Source organism: Musa acuminata, chromosome BXJ2-1, assembly GCF_036884655.1.
Source record: "Musa acuminata AAA Group cultivar baxijiao chromosome BXJ2-1, Cavendish_Baxijiao_AAA, whole genome shotgun sequence".
Taxonomy (NCBI): domain Eukaryota; kingdom Viridiplantae; phylum Streptophyta; class Magnoliopsida; order Zingiberales; family Musaceae; genus Musa; species Musa acuminata.
The window spans coordinates 17,034,676-17,057,074 of record NC_088338.1 but is presented as its reverse complement, the minus strand read 5'-3'; the positions used below and the strand labels follow the sequence as shown (position 1 = coordinate 17,057,074).

Below are 22,399 nucleotides of genomic sequence, written 5' to 3'. Positions count from 1 at the left end.
TTGCTAGCCTATAACTATCTTATAATTTTTTTTTCTTTTTATCTAAAATGTATTCAGTGATCACACAAAACTCTGTTTCTCTCTTTACACTTCAACTATCCAATTTACTATATCATCTTTAATCTCATCATCGTATTAAATAATTGATCTAAGATATTTCAAACTTTTACTTATTGAAATTTTTTATCCATCAAATTAAACTACCTCTTTAGTCAACTCCCAGTATTACTAAATTTGCATCATATATATTTAGTAATTCTACTTAATTTAAAACCTTTAGTTTCCAAGGTTTCTCTCTAATAACTCAAATCTAGAAATAACTTTATTTTAACTCTCATCCAAGGTTCATCGTACTACGGCGTACTACTTGGTATGGACGGTACATACTAGTTCGTCGGTATACCCCACTATATCGTGTGTCGGTATGTCGATGCATACCGTACCAACGGCCGATCAGTTTACTGTTATAGATTGGTAAAGCGAACCATGCTCTCATCAACTAAAATTATATTAACAACATATTAAATACATCAAGAACCTATACGACTAGTAAGTTCAACCGTTACAAATGTAAAGAATAAGGATTTAATGTTGATCCTTGATACAACCCAATATTGACAGAATACTTACTAGACACACTCCTTATAATCTAACACTAGAGACTGCACTATCACACATATTTTCTATAGCATTAACATAGTTAGCGGAATGCCCTTCTTTCTCAAGCCTATCATAATAAATCTCCAAAGACTTTATTATAGGAATTTTTTAAAACCCACCATCTACCTTGACCACATTCTCAAATTCCTAAATAGCCGCTTGGCTGATGAGTCCACTCGCTTCTCTTTTCCCCACATCTCCTTCTCCACTCTTGTCCTCCCATAATCAGCCAAGACTGAAATGGCCATTCCCGTTCTTTTTGCACTATTTGAGGGCATATCAGGCCGATCAATCAATCTCCATCGAATTGATTTTCTTCAACCTATGTCTTAATCACTATAGCATGTGTTTGTTGGAAAATTATCTTAAAAACATGAAAACATGAGCATACTGGTTCACTTTGACCCACTTTTGAAAGGGAGATTCATCAAGCAACACAACTGGCACAATTTAGAAGGAAACGAATCAATGAGAAAGAGAGTGGTCAAATAACACAATCAACAGAAATGATGAAGAGTAAAAGAAATACTAGATAACTAGCCAAAGTCAACCCTTTCTATGTATCAGTGTGATTAAATTCTCACCACTTGAAATTCATCAGGGCACTTGGCACCAGTAGAGAGTGTAATGATTGATTAAACTGGTTAACTGGATGATCAGTTAGTTAACCAGTCCCATTCATTCTCCTATAGATTTGAATTTTGCTAAACAAAAGGTTCATTCGGTTCATCAATTTGGTCCAAGATTAATTCATCAAAACCAATTAAAACACCACTGACGATAGGCATGCAGGATATGCAGTCACAATTATGTACTTTATCATGTGGAAATTGTGACAATATGCAGCAAACTCATAAGCAGTACTAATTATGAAAAATAAAGAAAGAATTCGAAGCCAAACCTGATCGATAACAATATATGTACTGGATTTATCTTTCTCTTTGAGCTGCTTAAGTAACTCAATAGCAGTACTGATTGAGAAAATAAAAGCATCAGAACAAAAGCAATAAATGTATCATTTAAAAAAAGATACACACAGCCAGTAACAGCATACCTAGAAAGGTTATACTGGATGCAGTACAGGATTACTCTACTGCATCCATCAAACCAACTGTTTGAATCCTTCAACTCCCCTAGTAGTTGAAGCAATCTATCTATTTCTCCTTCTGCTCGGATGTGTTCCTGAATTAACAGATAAAATACACATCAATTATATATCAACATTTCTTCATTATTTTACATGTATTAAAAATTAGAATAGCAAAAAATAACTTAAACAAACAACAGTGCGATGGTGCTTACAATAAGGGATATAACAGCCTTAGGCTCTAGGTTGGATCCAGCTTGCTTGATTTCATCAGAAACACAGAGTGCATCATTTACTTGCCCATTTGATGAGAGGGCTGACACGAGCACACTTTTAATTTCGTTAATGTACTTGACTGGTATCTCCTTATCCAAAACAACCTGTAACAGAAGATGTATCACTTTTATCTAGAATGACTACCACTCCTTTAAAAATATAAAGTGGTCAAGATCCCAAGAACAAAAGTCAACTAGCAGATGGATGAGATCACAAGAAAGGTTTTTCTTAGTCAAGTTGAAATCAGGTTGGAGTAATCCAGCAAATGAACATTTATAAAGAGACTATCAGTATTCATACAGTATTCCCAATCAATCATCAATGAAGGCTTTGACTTCTGGACCAATTACAAGAAGTTCCTAAAATGTGTAATGTATGTACATATATACATATGTCTTTTCTTTTCTTTTTTTTTGCTTTTTGAGAAATAAAGTCAGAAAAAAGTTGTCATACAGCTGTGGGGTAAATCTTCCTCAGTACCTGTTTTGATGGATATGGAAGGAGAACAACACCTGAACATGTAATTCAGCACCAGATGCAGCAAGGAGAGAAACGAGATACATTGACACAAAAGAAATAGGCCAATTTTCCAGGAAAAGCACCAAGTTTTGGGCTTCTTCGGGATCGCACACCCTATTTCCATGATACCCAAATAGAACCCCAACTTTTCAAAAGAATAAAAATACCGTCACTGACAACTGACAACCTTAATTCAGCCACCAACTTCTCTTGGCATTACCAAATTGCACTTGATAAATTCAGTTTTAGTTCTACTTATTCATTAAAAATCTCTTAGTTTTGTCTGTAGAGGAGAAAAGAGGAATATAGGACAAACATGGTGCATACTAGGGTTTTCAGCTGCCTTGCATGACATCATTTGCCTGTTCACTCTATCATCTATGACAGAATTAACTAGGGCTCAAACTACAATAGCAAGGGTAGAGAGAGAAGGCAGTTCAGATTGTGACTTGATTTTATTAAAAAAGAAAAAAAAATAGAATATAAGAGGAAAAAGAGAACATTAGGAAACAAAATTTGGACACCCAAGATTGTAGCATGGAAAACTGCTTGAACCGGTTTGCAACGACCTACATGTAAACTGCATCTTTTTGGCAGTCTAGTTAGGTGACTCAAAAGACGCTCGTCGCACTGTAGGTCCACCCCTCACCCATCGCTTGCCACTGCTTTGTCACGGACAAAGCTGTAAACAAGGTGTTTAATATAATGCTCATGTATGTTCGTGTCTTTCGGTTTTGTTCATACTTTGCACAACATGTAAAGGGTCGGCAGTAGGCTTGATAGCCCAATTTTGGTTAGCTTTGGTGGTCATTTTAGGCTTGTAAATGCAGGATGTGTCATGTGGGTACTTGTGGAGACTTTGGTTTGTGGAGGACTATCTTAGATCCTTTGTTACGCAACCATTTAGAGCTTGCGAAGCCCATGTTTGTAATTTGCATTGCCTATCAAGTGTTTGCTGAAATGATTGTTTGTGAATCTAGGGTTAAATAATTTCTCTAGCCCGTTTTCTCTTTTGTAGGTCTTTAAGGCATCATAAGAGTTTTTGCGGAGGCTGACCCTTTACGGACGAATATGCACGGGTGTCGCACGACTTAGGCAAAACAAGCTAAGTCCGTGATAAATGGTATCAGGGCGAAATGAGTACACTTAAAAACACTTGACATGCAAATGTGATAACCTAGTGGGGCTATGTTGAGGGCAACCAGCACGCGTGATCGTTTGGGGGAATGAGCATAGGTGTAGGGAAGGAGTTGCTCAGAGGAGCGGACATCTGAGATGACATTAAGAGGAATGACCAACCCTTCATGCGAGAGGCATCACGAGGACAAGCGAGTTGGGAGGAACGCGTAGCACACAAAGGCAAGTGGGGTGCTTAGCAAAGGATGAGACCGTGTAAGGTGGGATGGGTTGCTTAATGACTAAAAGAGTTGACCAAAGCTCATAGAGGTGCGGGGAATTGCTAACTCGAAGTATTCGGTACTTATGCAAGGGCTTGTATGCGGATAATGGACTGTTTGTGGCCATCTCAAGGCGACCAAAACTCGATGCCATGGAGCATTAAAACTTTTTCTCGACATGGGAAGGATATGTCAGCAGGAGGCTGAAGTGAGCAACAAGTTCAGCATGTTGCTGAACTAGCGAAGAGTCGTGATCAAGCAAAATGCGTTTGCGGGGGCTGAATAATTAGCAATTTGTTCAGCAACGTGAAGTAGCCCAAGGGGATGGTGATCTCCGAAACTTCCAAAGGGAAGGATGCAAAAAGAGAAGTTGCTTCAACGGGACAAATATCCAGGAGGGATGAGTCCTAGTTCTCCAGAGGGAGAATCATGTGCAACGGATCGCAAATGTTGAGAGGGGGTACCTCAAGACGACAACAACACAAAGCTTAATAGAACGAGCAAGCGACGAGGAGTCATCGCATGATCTTGAATGAGGCAATGCGTTGGTGGATGCATTGCAAGATCATGTGAGGGAGCGACCCAAGGCAACACCAGACGAAGGCACACTTAGAGCCGATGTAGAAATCGGATTCAACGGAGGGTTGACTCGTGGAATGGTGGGCGTGAGAGCTACCATCAACTCAATACAAACCGAAGGGAGGAGCAACTTGGTTGGAACTTGGTTAAGTGCTCAAGCCGCATGAAGGGAGTCAATATAGAAGATTAAATATAGAGCGGAGGCACGAAGCTTTCCTTGGACAGAGGTCAAGGACATGAACTCTTGCAGAGGCAAGAGCTGAATAATGTCATTTTATGGGTCTCTCATTCTGATGGAGCGACTCATCCTGCATGGTGCCAAAGACGAAGGGAGCTTCGAGGCACATGCACTTTATCTCGGTGAAGCATTTAACGGAGGAACTGAGGTAACTCAACCTGTGGAGGTGAAGTTAGGGTCAAAATGCCTTGGCACAGGGCAAGAGGATGTGGAGGCGGGTACTCTTGAAGAATATGCTACAATGCAGTCATTCGGGTTGTCGGCGAAGGAAGCGATGGGTAGCGAACATTGTGCTGGGGGCAGAGGCCCAGGATCCTGACAATGGCGTATCAATTTCAGTGAAGTCGGTGGACTTCGAGAGTTGCTAGGCGACGGACTGTCCTAGAGTTGCACTTTGTCCGGGTGTGACTTGAGAGCGGGTGGACGAATGTTGATTGCAAAGGAGCAAACACAATCGGAGATATTACCAGGAGGTGACATGGTGTAGCGGATCGTGATGGAATAGTTCGAGGCAATGCGACACACACGGGACAAGTCTCGCCAGGGACTAGATCATGCAAAGATATAATCGGGAGCACTACTGGGAGCTCCACTTCGGTGAACAACACGATGACAAAAAAGGTTATGGATTCAATGAGTGAATGCCATGGTATCACAGAGGCGAGTCTTCCGTGCGTGCATCGAATGTTGCATCGAATGAAAGCCTTGGTTATTAGCATATGGGGGTTGTGTAACATCGAGGGAGAATTCCGAGTGTAAGTACCAATGAGTCTCATGGGTGGAGCTTATTATACAGAGGTATGATCAGAGCGATTGGAGAGTTGAACTATTCCAAAGCTCATATTTGCTCAAGGGAGTCCGAAAAGTTAGAGGACAAGCCAAGTAAGTGAACATTGCAACCAAGGAAGCTAAGGAGAACAAAACCGACGTGAGCCCTGCAACATGATGGTAGAGGCCATACATGAGAGTTGTAGTATGTCTTTCCATCGACTACGGGAAAATGCTTGGAGAACATAGAGGTGTTGAAACACGAGTCAGAAAGGGGCGAGAAAGCGACTACGAGTCCAGAGGGACTTAACTATCCAAAAACAAGCGTCGGCTAGAATAGAAGTGGACTCAAAGGAGTACCACAATGCTATAGAGGCTAATCTACCGATCGTGAAGCAAGGGGCGCAAATGCGAGGTGATGGATACTAGGGCCCCAGAGGCGAGACTTCCGTGGAATCATTGATCACTTGCTCTCACAGAGGGAGAGCGCTTGGTCATGAAAGGGGCTGAGGTGAAGAATGCAAAGGCAATCTCCAAGTACCAAGATAAGGCTGAAGGGTAGAGGCTAGGGAACTTTGTAAGATCGATATCAACAAGCTTTTCATCAAAATAGCCAAAACTGGAGAACTTTGAATCGATGCAACAGTGCTCTACCGAGGAACGAAGTAGGCAGTACGTGGTGCTGTACCTTTTCTACTCATAGTAGGCGATAGAAATGATGGAGAAGACAGTACAATCCCAAAGGTGACCAAAACTAGTGGAGACTTGCTTTAAGTCAGGGCAAAATTTTACTCTTTTTGTATAAAACTTCTTGCATTCCAGAAGTTCGATGGCAGTGAGAAAGCGAATCACGATAACTAACTTAATGCAGAAATGCAAACGCTTCGAGTGCTTCAGAAGTGTGAGCAAAGAACAAGCGAAGGCTAGTAACCAACTCAATGCATGGAGTATAACCCTCAAGGAGGCAAGCGAAGTCAAGTAACCTTTGTTTTCTCAACTCTTAAGAGAATGGACGAAACTGAGTACCCTAGTCCTCTTATTGGACGAAACTCTACATAGGTTTAATGACCCTTTGAAGAAACTTAGTGGAAGACAACAACTGTCAAATCCTTATCAATGATGATCGATTCTACTGAGAGTAGATTGTCCGTTTCATTTCTCAACAGAATGCTAATCAAAAGCGAAAATGATGCGAACCTACTTAAAGGTGATAACTAAGTGAAAGAAGAATCGATGGACAAATTTTGCGGAGGAAAGACCTCAAAAAACTTCAAAGTTTACGAGATGATGCTCGTTAAAGCTCCAATATGCATTCACCCAATTCAAACGATGTGAGATGTTTGAGAGACTAGCATACAACAAGGAAGGTCTTTTTCTGAATCGGAAGGATCTGTAGGAACCAACAAGGATCAACATAACTCAATTGATCCCACACCAGAGTCAAGAGTCATTAGCGAGTTGAAGCAACATAGTAGATCAAAGTTTAACTACTCAACAATAGCGGCGGAGAGCAGCTAAGAACCAAGAGGCACATTGCAGCTAGAGCAGAAGATTGAAGATTCAGCAAATGCGAGATGTAGCATCCGCAAAGACTTCAACGAGGACGTCGAAGGAATAAGTGGGAGAGAATATCACGGATAAAGTTGTAAATAGGGTGTTTGATGTAATGCTCATGTATGTTCGTGTCTTTTGATTTTGTTCATGCTTTACACAATATGCAGAGGGTTGACAGTAGACTTAACAACCCCATTTTGGTTGGCTTTAATGGCCATTTTAGGTTTGTAAACACAAGTTGTGTCATGTGGGCATTTATAGGGACTTTGGTTTGTGGTGGACCATCTTAGACCCTTTGTTGTGTAATCATTTAAAGTTTACGAAGTCCATGTTTGCAATTTGCATTGTCTATCAAGTGTTTGCTGAAATGGTTGTGCTTGTGGATCTTGATTTAAACACTTTCTCTAACTCGTTTTATCTTTTATAGGTCCTTAAGGGACCATAAGAGGTTTCGGGGAGGCTGATCTTTTACAGACAGACATGAAAGGGTGTCGCACGACTTAGGCAAAACCAGCTAAGTCCGTGACAGCCCGTCATTCCTAGACTTGTGCATTGTCTTTTCCTCCTTGCCTCACCCATAGCATGGATTGGACACATATCAATAGACTAGTATGGGTCCCCTGAAATTAAATTCTTTGGGTTGTAGACTCTCAATAGTATGTGCATCATAAGGAAAAAAAATTTGACGCCAAAGCTAGATCACATGCAGTCGGATAATTCAGAGTGGAAGTTCAGCCATCTAAGACAATTTACTTGTTTACTGCCCCGTGGTTTAGTCTTAGCTGAAATTGTGGTTTAATTTACAGCCATATCATTTTCCCTTTGCAATCAGTGCAAACAATATGTAGTAGAATGATTTATTCTGTTGAAAAGTATGGATTATGTATCCCACTTTAAGTTGATTGCCTCAAATGAAAGTCAATAATATGGAACTCCATTTTGCTTGGACTAGTACGTCCTAGGTAATATGTACAAGTCTAGGCATGAACCAGTACATGGACCACCCAAAAGCCCCTATTTGTGGTGCTCGAGTCGTAATTAAAAAAATTTAAAAGGTTAAAATTAGCCCTCTTCTCCATAGACCCTAGTTGTCGTCCGCCACCATGAAACCTCCGCTCTTCTCACTATCACCTACATCTCCTCATTGTCATCTGTTGACCTTCGACCTTGGGTATGCTTCCTCGTCTTCTCCTCTTCCTCCACCGCTTTCTCTTCTTGCTTTCTTTTCTTCCATCTTCCACTGCATCCTCTTCTTCCTTCCTCCTTTCTTTTCTTCCTCTATGGCCATATGTCCCTTCCTTTTCTCTTTATTACTCTTCGAACCTTCAGAATTTACCAATGTGGTTGGTACGTTCCAATTTGACCATTCCTTGTGAAATGAGGTAAAGACCAAGAAACTAATAAGCTCATGCTACATTATGTATTACAATACCTAAAATGCACTTGGATTCTTCCATCTTAAAATAGCATTTCAATTATTGTTTTAGTTGGTTCTATTGAGATGCACAAAGAAAGCAGTGGCTTTAAAGCAACCTTTTGCATATGTGTAGGAAGAACAAAATTTGAATGAATGGAACATGTAAATTATATTATCACACCATCAGGTATAGGACTAATAGAGACAATTAAGTAAATAAGGGATAATCTGGTCATAAACTAACAAAGGATAAGGAGATTCTAAGCATGGTAAACTTGCTAAAATACAAGAATTTTAATTTTCAATAATTGATCTCAATCATGAATGTGCCTACTAACAATTTCTAACATGACTTATTAGAAACAACCAACACATGATTACAAAGGAATCATATATGATGACAAGCTGATGTATTACACATGGAACAAGTACTCAGATACCAATATGGCATTGGATGAAAGCACAAATGAGCAAAGAAAATATTCTTTTTCTAAAATATAATAGTTATGGATTAAAAAATAGAAGATTTTAGATGAGATTAAATTCATATAAATCAATTAAAAAAACATATAAATCAAAACTACAAATTTTCATCTTAGCTCAAGGCTCAATTCTCGAGAATGAAAGCCTCACACTTCCGAACGTCTTATATATGAATGATGGAATCACATCATTAGGAACATGACTGCAATAAAATAGTAGAGAAATGAGCTAGGGATTTTATCGAGTCGACTCGCGAGTGGGTTCGATCCCATTAGATTTACCTTCGAAGACCAGCTCAACTTGCCAAGCTTGACCTGGGCTGTAAGATTGTGTGATCTTAAGGCCCATATCGCGAGTTTGACAACCTTGATTTAAACACTTTGTAAAACAAAGTATTTCAAGGAAAGTTATTGTCAATAGGTGGTACCTTAACCCAAGGATTTGAGCAATAGTTACTCTCAAATGATATCATGAATGCTAAAAAACAGTACTCTCTACTTATAGAGAACATGATTTGGATAGCAATGTTAAGAAAATCATAAAATTAGCCACAATTAAAACAACAAGAAAATTGTGCACATATCTGAATGGATTACCTGTTTTGCCATTTCGAAGTTTCCAAATTTTGCATAAGCATTTATGAGGGCCATATAAACATACTTAGTAAATTCGATTCCAGAGTGGCGCATTTCATCACGATACTGCATACAGTTCAAAGCTCACTATATTAGGCTTTAGCAGAATATCATGAGTGAACAACAATAATTTATGGTAAACATCATAATGGAACCATCATAAACAAATGAATTTTTGGAAAAAAAAAAGATTCAATAAATCTTCAGAATCATGATGAAAACATATTATAGAGGAATATAAATTGGACTTACCTGTTCAGTACAGGCCAACCAGGTGGTTTAGGTCCAATACAGGGGTTACAGCTTGGTAACCCCTGTAAACTGGACTTACTGTCCATTACAGGCCTGATAACAGGTCCGTACAGGCAGTAAACATATCCAATAGTGACCCTGACCAAACAGACTTACAATGCTTGTACTAGGTCCAATACAGGGGTTACAGCTTGGTAACCCCTGTAAACTGGACTTACTGTCCATTACAGGCCTGATAACAGGTCCGTACAGGCAGTAAACATATCCAATAGTGACCCTGACCAAACAGACTTACAATGCCTGTTCTGGCAGTAGGCATGCCCATTACTGACCTCAGCCAGATGGGTCTCTTTGGTAGCTTTAAACCGACTCTCTCACTCACTTTATTTTCTTCTTTACTTCCCTTCTAAATCTCTCCTTAATCTTTCACAAATTCTTCCAAAATCATTTAAGAAAATCTAGGGGAGGGCTATTTGCTCAAGAAGATTTTTAGTCTCGTACCATCACTGGCTCGACTGGTATGTACTGGTTGGTACCAGTACACTGACACCCTATGCTGGTACACACCAGTGTTTTGAAGATGAAGAAGCAGAAGAAGGTGGCACAGTGGAGGAGGAAAAAGGAAGAGTAAGAAAGAGGAGATGGTGGAGGAAAAGGATGAAGGAGAAAGAAGAAGCAATAAGGGAAGGCAATGGAGGAGGAAGTACTGAAGGAGAAGGAAGAAAAAGGAAGAAGAGAAGGATGAGAAGAGGAGGAAAAGAAGGACAACGGTGAGAAGGCTCACAGATGACAACAGTGGTGTCACAAGAAGAGGGCTCAAGAATGGCAGCAGCAGCAAGAAGAGGGCTCATGAATCACTGTTTTATGTTTTTTTCCATGAGTTGTACCAACCACCCGAAACGAGAGACCAGGATGTACCACAGCCCTTTTCGTACAGGTTTGAGTGGTACAACAGTCTTACTATTGATTTTATTTACAAATAAAATATGAGAAAGAACCCTAAATTAGGTTTTTTTTTTCTAGCCAATTTTTTGGTTTTTTTGTACAGTGGTGTGTACTGACATACCATCAGCTAGTATGCATCAGCCAGTATGCCAGCACATATAGGACCTGTACTGGTCCAAGGTTGGACTGATATAGGTCCAATAGGCAAAATTGAATCCCATGCTCCAAACATAAGCTTATATGAATAATGTCTTTTGGTTTTCCCCAACAATCTCTAGATTCTACTTTAACTTCCAAAAAGCTAAATCAGCAAGAAATCTAGACAACAAAAAGGAAAACAATGTTTTTAAGAGAATTATAGAAGGACAAACATTAATAGAGATAACTGATGAAGACTACTTCAACTAGATGCAGCAATTGACATTGAAATGCATAGACATAAAAGACAATGAATTATAACAAAAAACAATTAGAAGGATCTCTGGACTCATCATTACAGTATGTTCTCTTAGCTCCTGCTTAGAACTCTGTCATGAAAGTTCTCTTTTTAACTCTCCTTTACCCTTTTTTCCAATAGCATCACTGCAGTCTTATTCTCCTCGAAGCCTGCAATAGTTTTTCTCATAGTAATCAGAACCCGACCAAACCAGGGTGGTCAGACCGGAAAAAGTGGGAACCACGATAATTAGCACAAATGTTTATGTTCATAATGTTGGTTGATATTATCGTTTTCCATATAATTAGCACAAATGTTTATGTTCAATATTTTAGATTTTTATTATATATAATTTAAAAGTATTTAATATAATCTAAAATATTATTAAATTAAACATATGGTCCGACCAATTGACCCACTGGATCGGCCAGTAACCCAATGCTTGACTGGGTTACTCCTGGTTCAGTTATGATAACTATGGTTTCTCTCTTGCACACACACACTAACAATAGAATTATCAAGTGGACCTAACAGCAGAATGCATTATGAATTATCGCTCAGTTTTCTCCCAGAAACTGATAGAATAATTTCATCAGGTTAAACTAAGGTGCTGTCATCCGCTTAAATTTTACGATGAGAAATAAGACACCTGTCCATTGATATCTTAAAAAGAATCTCAAACCCCATTTTGAGTTCACATAAAGAAAGCTAGACAGTGCAGTTGCATGTCTTCAAACTTATGCTTGGAAATTTCACTTTGGGGAAAATCATTATTGCATCCATCACACACAATCATTCCCTAACATATCAATGTCATATATTACAAACAATTTGAATATTAAACTGAAAATGTCAACATCAAGTCCATCAACATACTAGTATCCTTCCAACAATTAAGCTTGTAATTCACAAACCAATAAGCAACTGAACTCAAAGGACTAGGCGCATGTAGGTTGCTAAAGAGTAAAGTAAAACATCCCAGATTATTTCAATTAAATGAAATATTTAAAAAAATATATTTTCAGTGGAATTGTAAATGACATATGAGATAGATCTCTCTCTCTCTCTCTCTCTCTCTCTCTCACACACACACACACACACACACATCTACTCTTATAGATGAGAAGTTTGTCTCCAATCAAACATGAGGAGTCGATTTCTTCTCATCTATCTACCTTGGCTCCAGCAATGTCAAATCGGCCCCAAGAACCTTGAAAAGCAAAAATAATGATGATCAAACATGTACCAAAGAAAAGAATATAAATGAAAGTAGGGTTCACGCCATGCAGAGGAGATTGACACCACACCATTGTATTGAATGCACATTTACAAACACCCTAGATATTTTGAAAGGCAGCTCCAGCATTAGTCTCTCAGTCATGTGTTAGTCTTTGCTAAACATGATTTATGCAGTCTAATCTATGATACTTGGTCTGAGTTTAGTAATGGCCAGAGTGACGTAGAATGGTCAGATACTGCACTGTCCAAATTCTCAGTCACCTCATCACCATGCCCGTTATATTTTTTTACCACAATATATCATTATCGCTATAGATGTATCTATCATACTGATAAAGGGTCCATGACTCAAGCCTTAATTTTAAGAATTAGAACCATGAGTCCTGAATATTGTACAAACACTAATCTTATTGAAATCTTAGAATCCCAAATAAATTACCGGAAGTCAAATCAATATTGACGAGGCTATAAACATAAAGCCAAATATATGTTATTGGTTTAGACCTTGGCATAGACAACAATAAATTAGGATATCTAGGCACCATGTTTAGTGGGTAATTAGAGGCTTATTAATGCATATTTCAGTACCAAATTTAATTTATATACTATAAAATTAGGATAAAATCCCTTTCTTGGGTTTAATGACATGTACTGATGTATATGTTACACGAACAGTACGTACCGGTCCAACCAAAGACCAATACTTCGACATGATAAGGTGAACCATGGTTGTTAGTTGTTACTCTCCCGAGTATGTCTAGTTCAAACCAATTCAAATTCCCTTGTTAGAGAATGTCTTCTTCGGACATTTATTAGCCATGGAAAACAATTATTCATCATTTTATGGACAATTCTTTCCTTATAAAACAACTCATCCTTCCCATGTTTCATCTTAAAGAAGAAGACCATCCAAGGCATACCATATTCTCTCGCTTTCTAGAAGGGGCTTCCCTTGTTGTATTCTTGGGTATGATTGATTCAAAATCAACTCAAGTTCCTTTGTTTTTGTATTTAAAAGTCTTTTTTTGTCACCAATGAATACCACATTGGTATTATCCATTGTGAGTACCTTCAACAAACAAATAATGTAATCATCTCACTCTTTCCTTGTAAGGCACTCAAACTGCCCAACATTCTGGCTTAAGAAAGCAAGGAAGATCAGTGAATTTCTGATAAAATTTTCTTCAAACATAAGTGTATTAGATAGTCAAACAGAAATTCCCGATGCACCTCTTCCTCTCATCTTTCATTCATTAATTTATTCAAGGCACTGAAAATTTCTCTCTTTGCTATATACCTCTATTTTCTGATTTAGTATTGACAAAGTTCCTTTTGCTTGTAGTCTTCTGCTAAAATGATCTCTACAACAACTTGATAATGTAAGTCTATCACACTAGCTGCAGACAAATATTGACTTTGAGGACTGGCAGTTGGGGCATAACTATATGATAAAGGCTCAACTGATCCAAACAAGTAAATGATCCAGTATGTCTCCCCAGTAGGCCACAGTAAATATCATTTTAGTATCTAAGAAGAAGGTTTTAACTTTGGCAATCCAGTGCTATTATCACGCTAGTAACAAAGGTCTGAGCCAGCTGAAACAAGTCAAATTTGGTACCCTGCTTTATCAAAATACTCTGGACACAAATACCATATGCCTATACCATGCCAGAAAAGTAGAAGTCCCTTGACATTGATCAGCATAGCTAGTAATCATATAATATGCCTTTTCTATGTCCAAAAATATAAAATATAAATATCTATACTTCTCCCCAAAAATTTTGAACACTAGCATTAGCAATAGAAATTATCACTGTGCCATTGCCATTAATTACTCAGACATGTAAGAATAAAAGAAAAAGGGCACCAATGCACAGCACAAGGCTCCATTAATACAGGGTCTAGGAGGGTCAATGCAAGCCTTTAAGAGGTTGTGTTTGTGAGTCAAGCTTTGCTCACCTAGGTCACAAAAAAACAACTTTATTATAGCACCTATAGCTTTCTCCCTCTTGGACATGTCAAAATCCACCACAAAAGGCACACAATTTGAGTTTATCATATTCAAGTTAAGATTAGACATACAAATTTATGGTCGATGCAAATGCATCAGTAAAGGCTAAATAACCGAAATACAAAAATAGGAGAAACAATCTACAGTGGGATTCAAGATCCATGAATCTGAAACAAATAATATGCATCGTCCATTGCAATGACTCAGTAACAGATATAATGCAATCTGATATATACTAACCTTGACAATATCCTCTTCACATTTACAGTTAGCTATCAAATAACTGAAAGTCTTGGAATCTGGTTTTATATCTGCATCTTCCATTTGTTTGAGAACATTAAGTGCTCCATAATAATTTTGCTACATATACGGAAAAAAAGAAAGACATAAGAGACCAAGATAGACAATAAAAAAAAGGGTATTATTTTAAGAGATATCCAGGTTCAATGGAACAAATTTGTATCATGAGACAGACACATCTTTCTTACATTATAAATTTCATGTTTACAGAAGTGGTGATAAGATATAAAAAAGAGCAGTCCAATGGCAAAACCACAAAAGTATTCACAGCAAAGATTGAGATGGCAAAGATATCCATTTTACGAAGGACCAAAGGTAATGCCAGACTTTACTGAAGAACCACTAGGCTTCTTGGTCAAGAAGCAAATGGATCAAGAAGATACCAGCCATAAAAAGTTGCATCAGTGCAACCTAGCTTGGTTTTAGCCTTTTAGGATTAAGAAGTAATGTTTGCTATTGTACTTTTAAGTTTTATCTACTTACATATGTATTAGGTTCAAATACCAGTAGGACTATTAAGTATCAAGTATCATCCAGTATTTGCTAGTCTGATCAAGGATGGGAACTGGAACATACAGCTCAATAACAGTCCATGATTTTCAGTGAATCGGTCAGTACAGATCGGTGTCCCATCCAGTATACCTATACTGAACCAATGCTAGCATGAAAAGATCTTTTGAACTTTTACAACCAAACCATTCATAATGTTTCTTTTGTCTAGGCCTTTCTTGGTCACTCTCTTCACTTGGAGGATCCACATTAGTATTGGAAAAGGTTCTAAAATGGTTCTTTAGCTGCTCCATGTTGATTGAATAACTAACTACATTCTCATATAAGAACTTTTAGACAAGTAGCATGGTTTTTCAATTAAATGCACAAGTTTTTATATGAATACATGTAAAAATGGGCAAAGAGAAATTTTTTTTCAAATGTTTGGAATATTCATTTGTGCACTTAGTTTTTGAGGAAATTCCATGGCTTTCTGCAGTTTGCATGAGTTTTACATAGTAATAGAAAGAGATTATCAATTATAGAGACAGTGGTTTGGACAATTTTGCTTCATCTTACAAAGAACAATGACAAAACAACAAAATAAGTACTTACCTCCCTAAAATACCCAGCCATGATAATATTATACATGCTTGTAGTAGGCATTTCGTTCATCCCTTTCGCATATGCTAGCAGATTGTAAGCACCTTCAAACTGGTTAGAAAGCAAAGTTCCGCTAAGTATCAACATTCAACAGCAACAAGATGGATATTCACAATACAACAACCACAGATAATGTCCACAGAACACAGTACGAGTTTATTCATACCATTAAAAACTACTTTTCATTAGATTAGCCACAATACTTCCTAATCAATGTGAATCACTTGAAAAATTAAATTTGACATGCATGAGATTGACCAGAACATAGCCTTGTGGTTTACACTGATAAGAGTATAAATCTGGACAATCAATGTTGCCAAGGAGACTCCAAACTGTCAGGAAAATTATGTGCCTTATAGTATTGAAACGAAATAAGACACACGTAGCTTTTGGTGGTTATTATATCAATAAAGGCAACTATACATCATATGTGAGAAAACACATCAAAGCAAGGATTAAAGGTTTGACCTTACTACTTGGTACAGACTAGTTTTTACAGTCCAATCCAGAAACCAAACTTACCAAGTGGTGACCTTACTGCACTAGGTTTATTGGATAGTAAGCTGACTGGTACCAATTTGCATTAAATTGGTATGCCTATCGCCACTTACTCGTATCCGTCTTACCATTATTGGTTTGTTTTGTATATGGAGAAATCTGCAGTATTCTAGCAGCCTCACTTTTGCTTGTGTTTTAAGTCCTTGTAAGCTTCACAAGCAGAGTTGTCCGGTTATTATCGCTCAAACGAAACCAGGCCAAACAACCCCTTTTCCCCATATTACCGAGGTGGTTGCAACCAAGTCGAGCAACCAACAAAATGTCAACTATCACAGCTCCTTGGAATCCCCTAGGTAGCAGCACAAGGAGGATGGGAGATTCAGAAATTGGAGGAGGGGTGGTAAGTAGTATTAACTATTAAGTAAGCCCTATTGTGTCATTTCTTGCAAGTGCCTAGTGATCGTTATGCATCATCCATCGGCGACCACTCACATTCACAAGAGTGCTTAGTTGCCTAACAAAAGTTCAGTTGCCCCTATTTGTTTGTGAGATCCAAAATTCAAGTACCATAGCGTACCACCCGATACGGGCGATATGTATTGGTCCGACAAGGGATCAATATGCGGACCATCTCGTACTAGGCGGTACATGTTGCATGACCCTAGATCAGGTGAAACATGGTCTAGACCGGTTGGAATGGTCAAGATCCGATCGTTACCAACCTATACCGATCGGATTTCGACCGATACTGATCAAGGGTCGAGATTCCTCTCTTTCAACCCATTTCACTCTCTCAAACTCCTTGTCACTCATATGTCTCTTACATTCTCATATTTTCACTCTCTTAAACTCAACAAAACTGTAATTTGTGGATTGAATCAAATTTAGGAGGATTAACACTTAAGTCAAAGGAAAAACACTCTAATCAATAGGTATGTATTCTCTTTCTAGATTTTTGTTGATTTATGATATGATTAAGCCACTTCTATATGGTTAATGTCTAATATGTTGTTTGACATATTTTTGATGATAGAATAGCGTTAATTAAGGAGTAATTAAGGCCCTTAATGTTGTGAATAGTGTGCTTAATGCTGATTTTTTCAAAATTAGACATTTAATGGGTCAAATTTTGTATTTCATGCATATTAAGATGATTTACATGTTTATGATGGTATAATAGGTTTAATTAGATTTTAATTAAGTTTTTTAATACTGTGATTATTAGTTTTAATGATGATTTAATCAAAATTTAACACATATCAGGTCAATTCAATGTCTTTAATACCTATTAGGGTATTTGACATGTTTATAGTGATGAAAGAGGACTAATTAGGGATTAATTAACTGTTAATGTTATGATTAGTGTATTTCAATACAATGGTATTGAAATTTAACCCATATTGGATCAATTAAATGTCTTTAATGCCTATTAGTATGTTTGATATGTTTATACTAATAAAAGAAGAATAATTAGAGAGTAATTAAATATATTAATAGTGTGATTAGTGTATTTAATGATGATTTCATCGTAATGTGACCTATATTGGATCAAATTTACGTATTTAATGTCTCTTAAGGTGTTTAACATATTTATAATAATAAAATAGAGTTAATTATGGTTTAATTAAGTTTTTTAATGTTGTAATTAGTGTATTTAATGATAAATTTATCATCATTTGACCCTTTATTGGGTCAATTTCATGTATTTAATAATTATTAGAGTGTTTAACATGTTTATTGTGATAAAAGATGGCTAATTAGGGGGTATTAAATGTTTTTAATATTATGAATAGTCTATTTGATTATGAATTTATCATAATTTAACATATATTGCACAAGGAAGCAACGAGGCATCAACAACCTGGCTCACAATAGGAGCATAGCGTTGGCAATGAGTCTGCGCCAAGGATTCCAAAGGTCGGCCAACATGAGACAGCCAACTACCCCTCCTCGTCAGTGGAGTCAAATCGATAGCATGAGAAAGGGTGGAATCTATGATTTTATTAAAGGGCTTAGCAAGAGGTCAGTACCAAATATTATTGATATCGATCCACAAGTCTATCCTCCACAAATAACGAAGCAAACATGGATTGACAATGCATATACAAAAGAAAAGAAGCAAGATATTGGGAAGACAATTGAAAAATGATTCAACTTCTACAAGATTCCAGCAAACATAACCCACGGTCTATATCATCAAAGCATGATCTCTTTTATTCAAAAGATTAGCGTCGGGATCCAACCTCAAACATCGAAGGAGATCCATGGCATGAATTTAGATAAGGAGGTGGCAGAACTAAAGGATCGAATCAAATCCTTCAAGAAACAATGGGAGGAACATAGGGTGACACTAATGTGTGACAATTGGACAGTGCCAACAAGAATGAGTATCATCAATTTTCTTGTGTATTACAACAGACGGGTGATTTTTCATAAGTCAGTAAATGCTTCTGACAAGATTCAAAATACAAACTATACTGAAAACCTAATGGACACCGTATTAGAGAAGATCAGATTACAGTACATTGTCCAAATAATCACCAACAATAGAGCTAATTTCAAGAAGGTCGATTTACAATTAATAAAAAAAAGGACCATTGTTTGGGATTCCATGTACAGCTCATTGCATGGACCTAATGCTAAAAGATATTGATGAACTACAATCAGTCAGCAAGTGTGTAGCCCGATAACAATCGATCACAAAGTTTATATATAATCATCATTGGGTCCACTCTTTGATACAAATGGTGAGATACTCCGATCCGGAGTCACTCAATTTGTTATAAATTTCATTGTCTTAAACTCAATACAACAAAAGAGGCAAGGCCTCAAGATAATGATCACCTTACAAGAATGGTCTAATTCTAGGTATTTGAGATCGAGCTATGGAAAAAGGTGAAAAAGACTTTTCTTTCTCACCGTAGTGGAACCACTTTATATTGTCCGCTGCAAGGTTAATATGGACAAGCATCCCCAAATGCCTTATCTTAAATATATGCTAATTATAATAAGAGAGGAGGTTAAGAAAGCATTTACAAATTATTTTAAAGTTGATCAATATTTACAGATCATCGATTACAAGATCGAAGTTCATATGAACCAAAACATTTTTAATATATCAACGTATTATTAAAATTCAGCCATTTAATTTTGAAATAGTCTTAGAACATAATTAAATTTATTGTAACCAATAAGAAATTTATATATCAACTCTTGCTAAAAACTATTGATACAATCGATGCTATTATGGAGGGCCGATTATTCCGAGAAATAATCGGTTCATTCTCCGATGTTGTAGTTGTATCATGTCATTACAATATAGATCCTAGTATAGCTTTGCTAGGATTATAAACTATATTGGTTATGTTAATAAAGTCATTTATATCTTTTTATAATCGAGTGGTGGCTACAATTTGGAGGGAATGCATCAAATTTAAGGAAGATTGTTGTCTGTGTACTTTCACGAACGATGACCTCTAGTAGTTGCAAATGTAACTAGTCAACGTTCACATTGATTCACATGAAGGTCTGAAACAGACTATTGTATGAACGATTGGAGAAGCTAGTATATATCCACTACAACGTGCGACTAAGGTTGCAGTGTGCCGAGCTGGACAAGGAGCCAGAGGAACCAGAGATTGATCCCATCGACCTCTAGTACTACAACGAAGATTCATAGCCGATATTAGAGTGGGTCGAAGCAATGAAGAACCAAGAGGATCCTTTACTTGATGAGGCGAGAGATCCTCCGTGTCCTTCGTGTTTTATCACCAAGGCAATAGAAGAAGAGGAAGACCATCCCTAGTAGGAGGAAGATTCCCCTTAGTCATAACGTGGCGGAAGGAGCCGGACAACATTGAATCAAACTTCTAAAGGAACTAGAGACACACAACCATCATAATTGCCCGCTCAACGCACAAAGGCAAGGGCAAAGGGGAAGGCAGTAGTATTAGCTGCACCGTTGAAAGAATCGAGCCATGCGACGAGACACCTCAATCACATTCAGCAACCCACACGACACAGAGATATGGTACCGATGTGAACAATAATGCCTTGACCGATATTGGCGATGACGTCGAGGAGTTGATGGTCCTGTCCTCACAGTTTAAGGATGGTGCAAGAATCGAGGAGCAATATTTTACGTATGCCACCCAAGATTCAAATCATGAAGCTCGACTAGGTACTAGTCAAGTTAATACATGAAAGGCGAACAGAAAGATAGTGGATGCTTTTGAGCAGATGTGACAGAGCCTACACTACGTAGACATAAAACGAAGCTCATCGTATTCACAGTCGTCGTATTATGAAAAATCTTACGACCAATAGTAATACAGTGATGATCATTCATCTTTGAGTAGAAGTATGATGATCAATCTTATGATATAGAGCAGTAGATCAATGACAAAAGTAGAAGTTTTGACATTCTCCATGCTCCACACCAATACATGTCATAATCATACTTGCCTCAAGAGTCGCCTTAAACACGTGTGGTTCACGACGATCAGACTACAACCATCACAACATTAATGTTCCAATCAAGGATTGAAATATCGTACAGTACCGAAGTTTCGTGATAGAACCCTTGCAGATTCTAAACTTAGGGTTGATCTCTTTAGGGGATCGACCTCCTTGGAACTCTATAGGGGTTCCTCCCTCCAAGTTGCTGCTCAAAGGCTGCAGAAAAGATTCATCTATTGCTTAAGAAAAGAGAAGGAATACATGACTATTTATAGGGCTTCTAAACCCTAACTCCTAATAGGACACCTACTTAAGACTCTTACTTCTAACCAACTCCTAATATGACTCATACTCAAGACTCTTATTCCCTTACAACTCCTAATTCTTCTCTAAGAAAAAACCTCCTAACAGAATGTCCCTTTCAATTAGGACTCTCCTAGTTAGAGTCCTAACAGAGTGTCCCTCTCAATTAGGACTCTCCTAGCTAGAGTCCTAACAGAATGTCCCTCTCAATTAGGACTCTCCTAGCTAGAGTCCTAACAGACCCGCCCTCTTCAAATCAGACTTGTCCTCAAGGCTGAGATTCCATGAACTCAGGGAACCGGGTCTTCAGCTCCTCATATGGTTCCCATGTGGCGTCTTCAAGTGGTAGATTATTCCAATGCACTAATACTTCAGTAGAGGGATGTCGGCGACGCATCACGATCCTGCGATCGAGGATGGCCTGTGGTTGGGCTTGAATAACTCCATCCTCAGTTGTGTTGGGCAGTTGGATCTGGGGTGACTCGTGTTCTCCCAACTTGGGCTTTAGGCATGATACGTGGAAGACAGGGTGAATTTTGGCATCTTTAGGTAATTTAAGTCTGTATGCCATGGCTCCAATACGCTCTGTGATCTGATAGGGCCCATAAAAACGTGGGGATAGCTTCATGGAGGCTCGAGTGTTGATAGAGAGTTGCTTGTATGGTTGTAGGCGAAGATAAACCCAATCTCCCACTAAAAATTCTCTTTCACTTCGTCGTGTGTCAGCTTGCTGCTTCATTCTGGCTTGAGCGGTAGAGAGATTATCTTTTAACAGTTGTAAGAGTTTGTCCCTATCAATCAATTCTTGGTCAACCCGATCTACCTTGGCCGAGCCAATTACATACTTTGGAATCACAGGTGCTGGTCGACCATACAATGCTTCATAAGGGGCACATTTTGTAGATGAATGATATGTAGTATTATACCACCATTCGGCCCAAGGAAGCCATTTTGCCCACTCTTTTGGTCGGTCGCTAGCGAAACACCGGAGGTACGTCTCTAAGCACCTATTTACCACCTCTGTTTGGCCGTCAGTTTGTGGATGATATGCTGTGCTCATCTTGAGTTTGGTGCCTTGTAACTGAAATAACTCGGTCCAAAATTTACTAGTGAAGATCCTGTCATGATCACTTACGATGGACCTTGGCATCCCATGCAGTTTAACAATATTTTCTATGAAAATCTGAGCAAT

The 22,399-nt window shown here is 38.1% G+C and overlaps 1 protein-coding gene across 4 annotated transcripts in view; it reads right to left on the bottom strand.

Annotated features, from left to right (window-relative positions):
* The window catches only part of LOC135599024 (pentatricopeptide repeat-containing protein At4g04790, mitochondrial-like), a 70,813-nt gene that overhangs the window by 5,407 nt on the left and 43,007 nt on the right, over positions 1-22,399 (bottom strand). For all 4 annotated transcript variants that reach the window (XM_065093656.1, XM_065093657.1, XM_065093658.1 and 1 more), the window contains exons 9-14: positions 15,901-15,999; positions 14,737-14,856; positions 9,575-9,679; positions 1,963-2,127; positions 1,715-1,842; positions 1,562-1,631 (exon numbers count right to left, since the gene is read on the bottom strand). In XM_065093656.1, the coding sequence (XP_064949728.1) occupies positions 1,562-1,631; positions 1,715-1,842; positions 1,963-2,127; positions 9,575-9,679; positions 14,737-14,856; positions 15,901-15,999 (687 nt within the window). The remainder of the gene's footprint in view (positions 1-1,561; positions 1,632-1,714; positions 1,843-1,962; positions 2,128-9,574; positions 9,680-14,736; positions 14,857-15,900; positions 16,000-22,399) is intronic.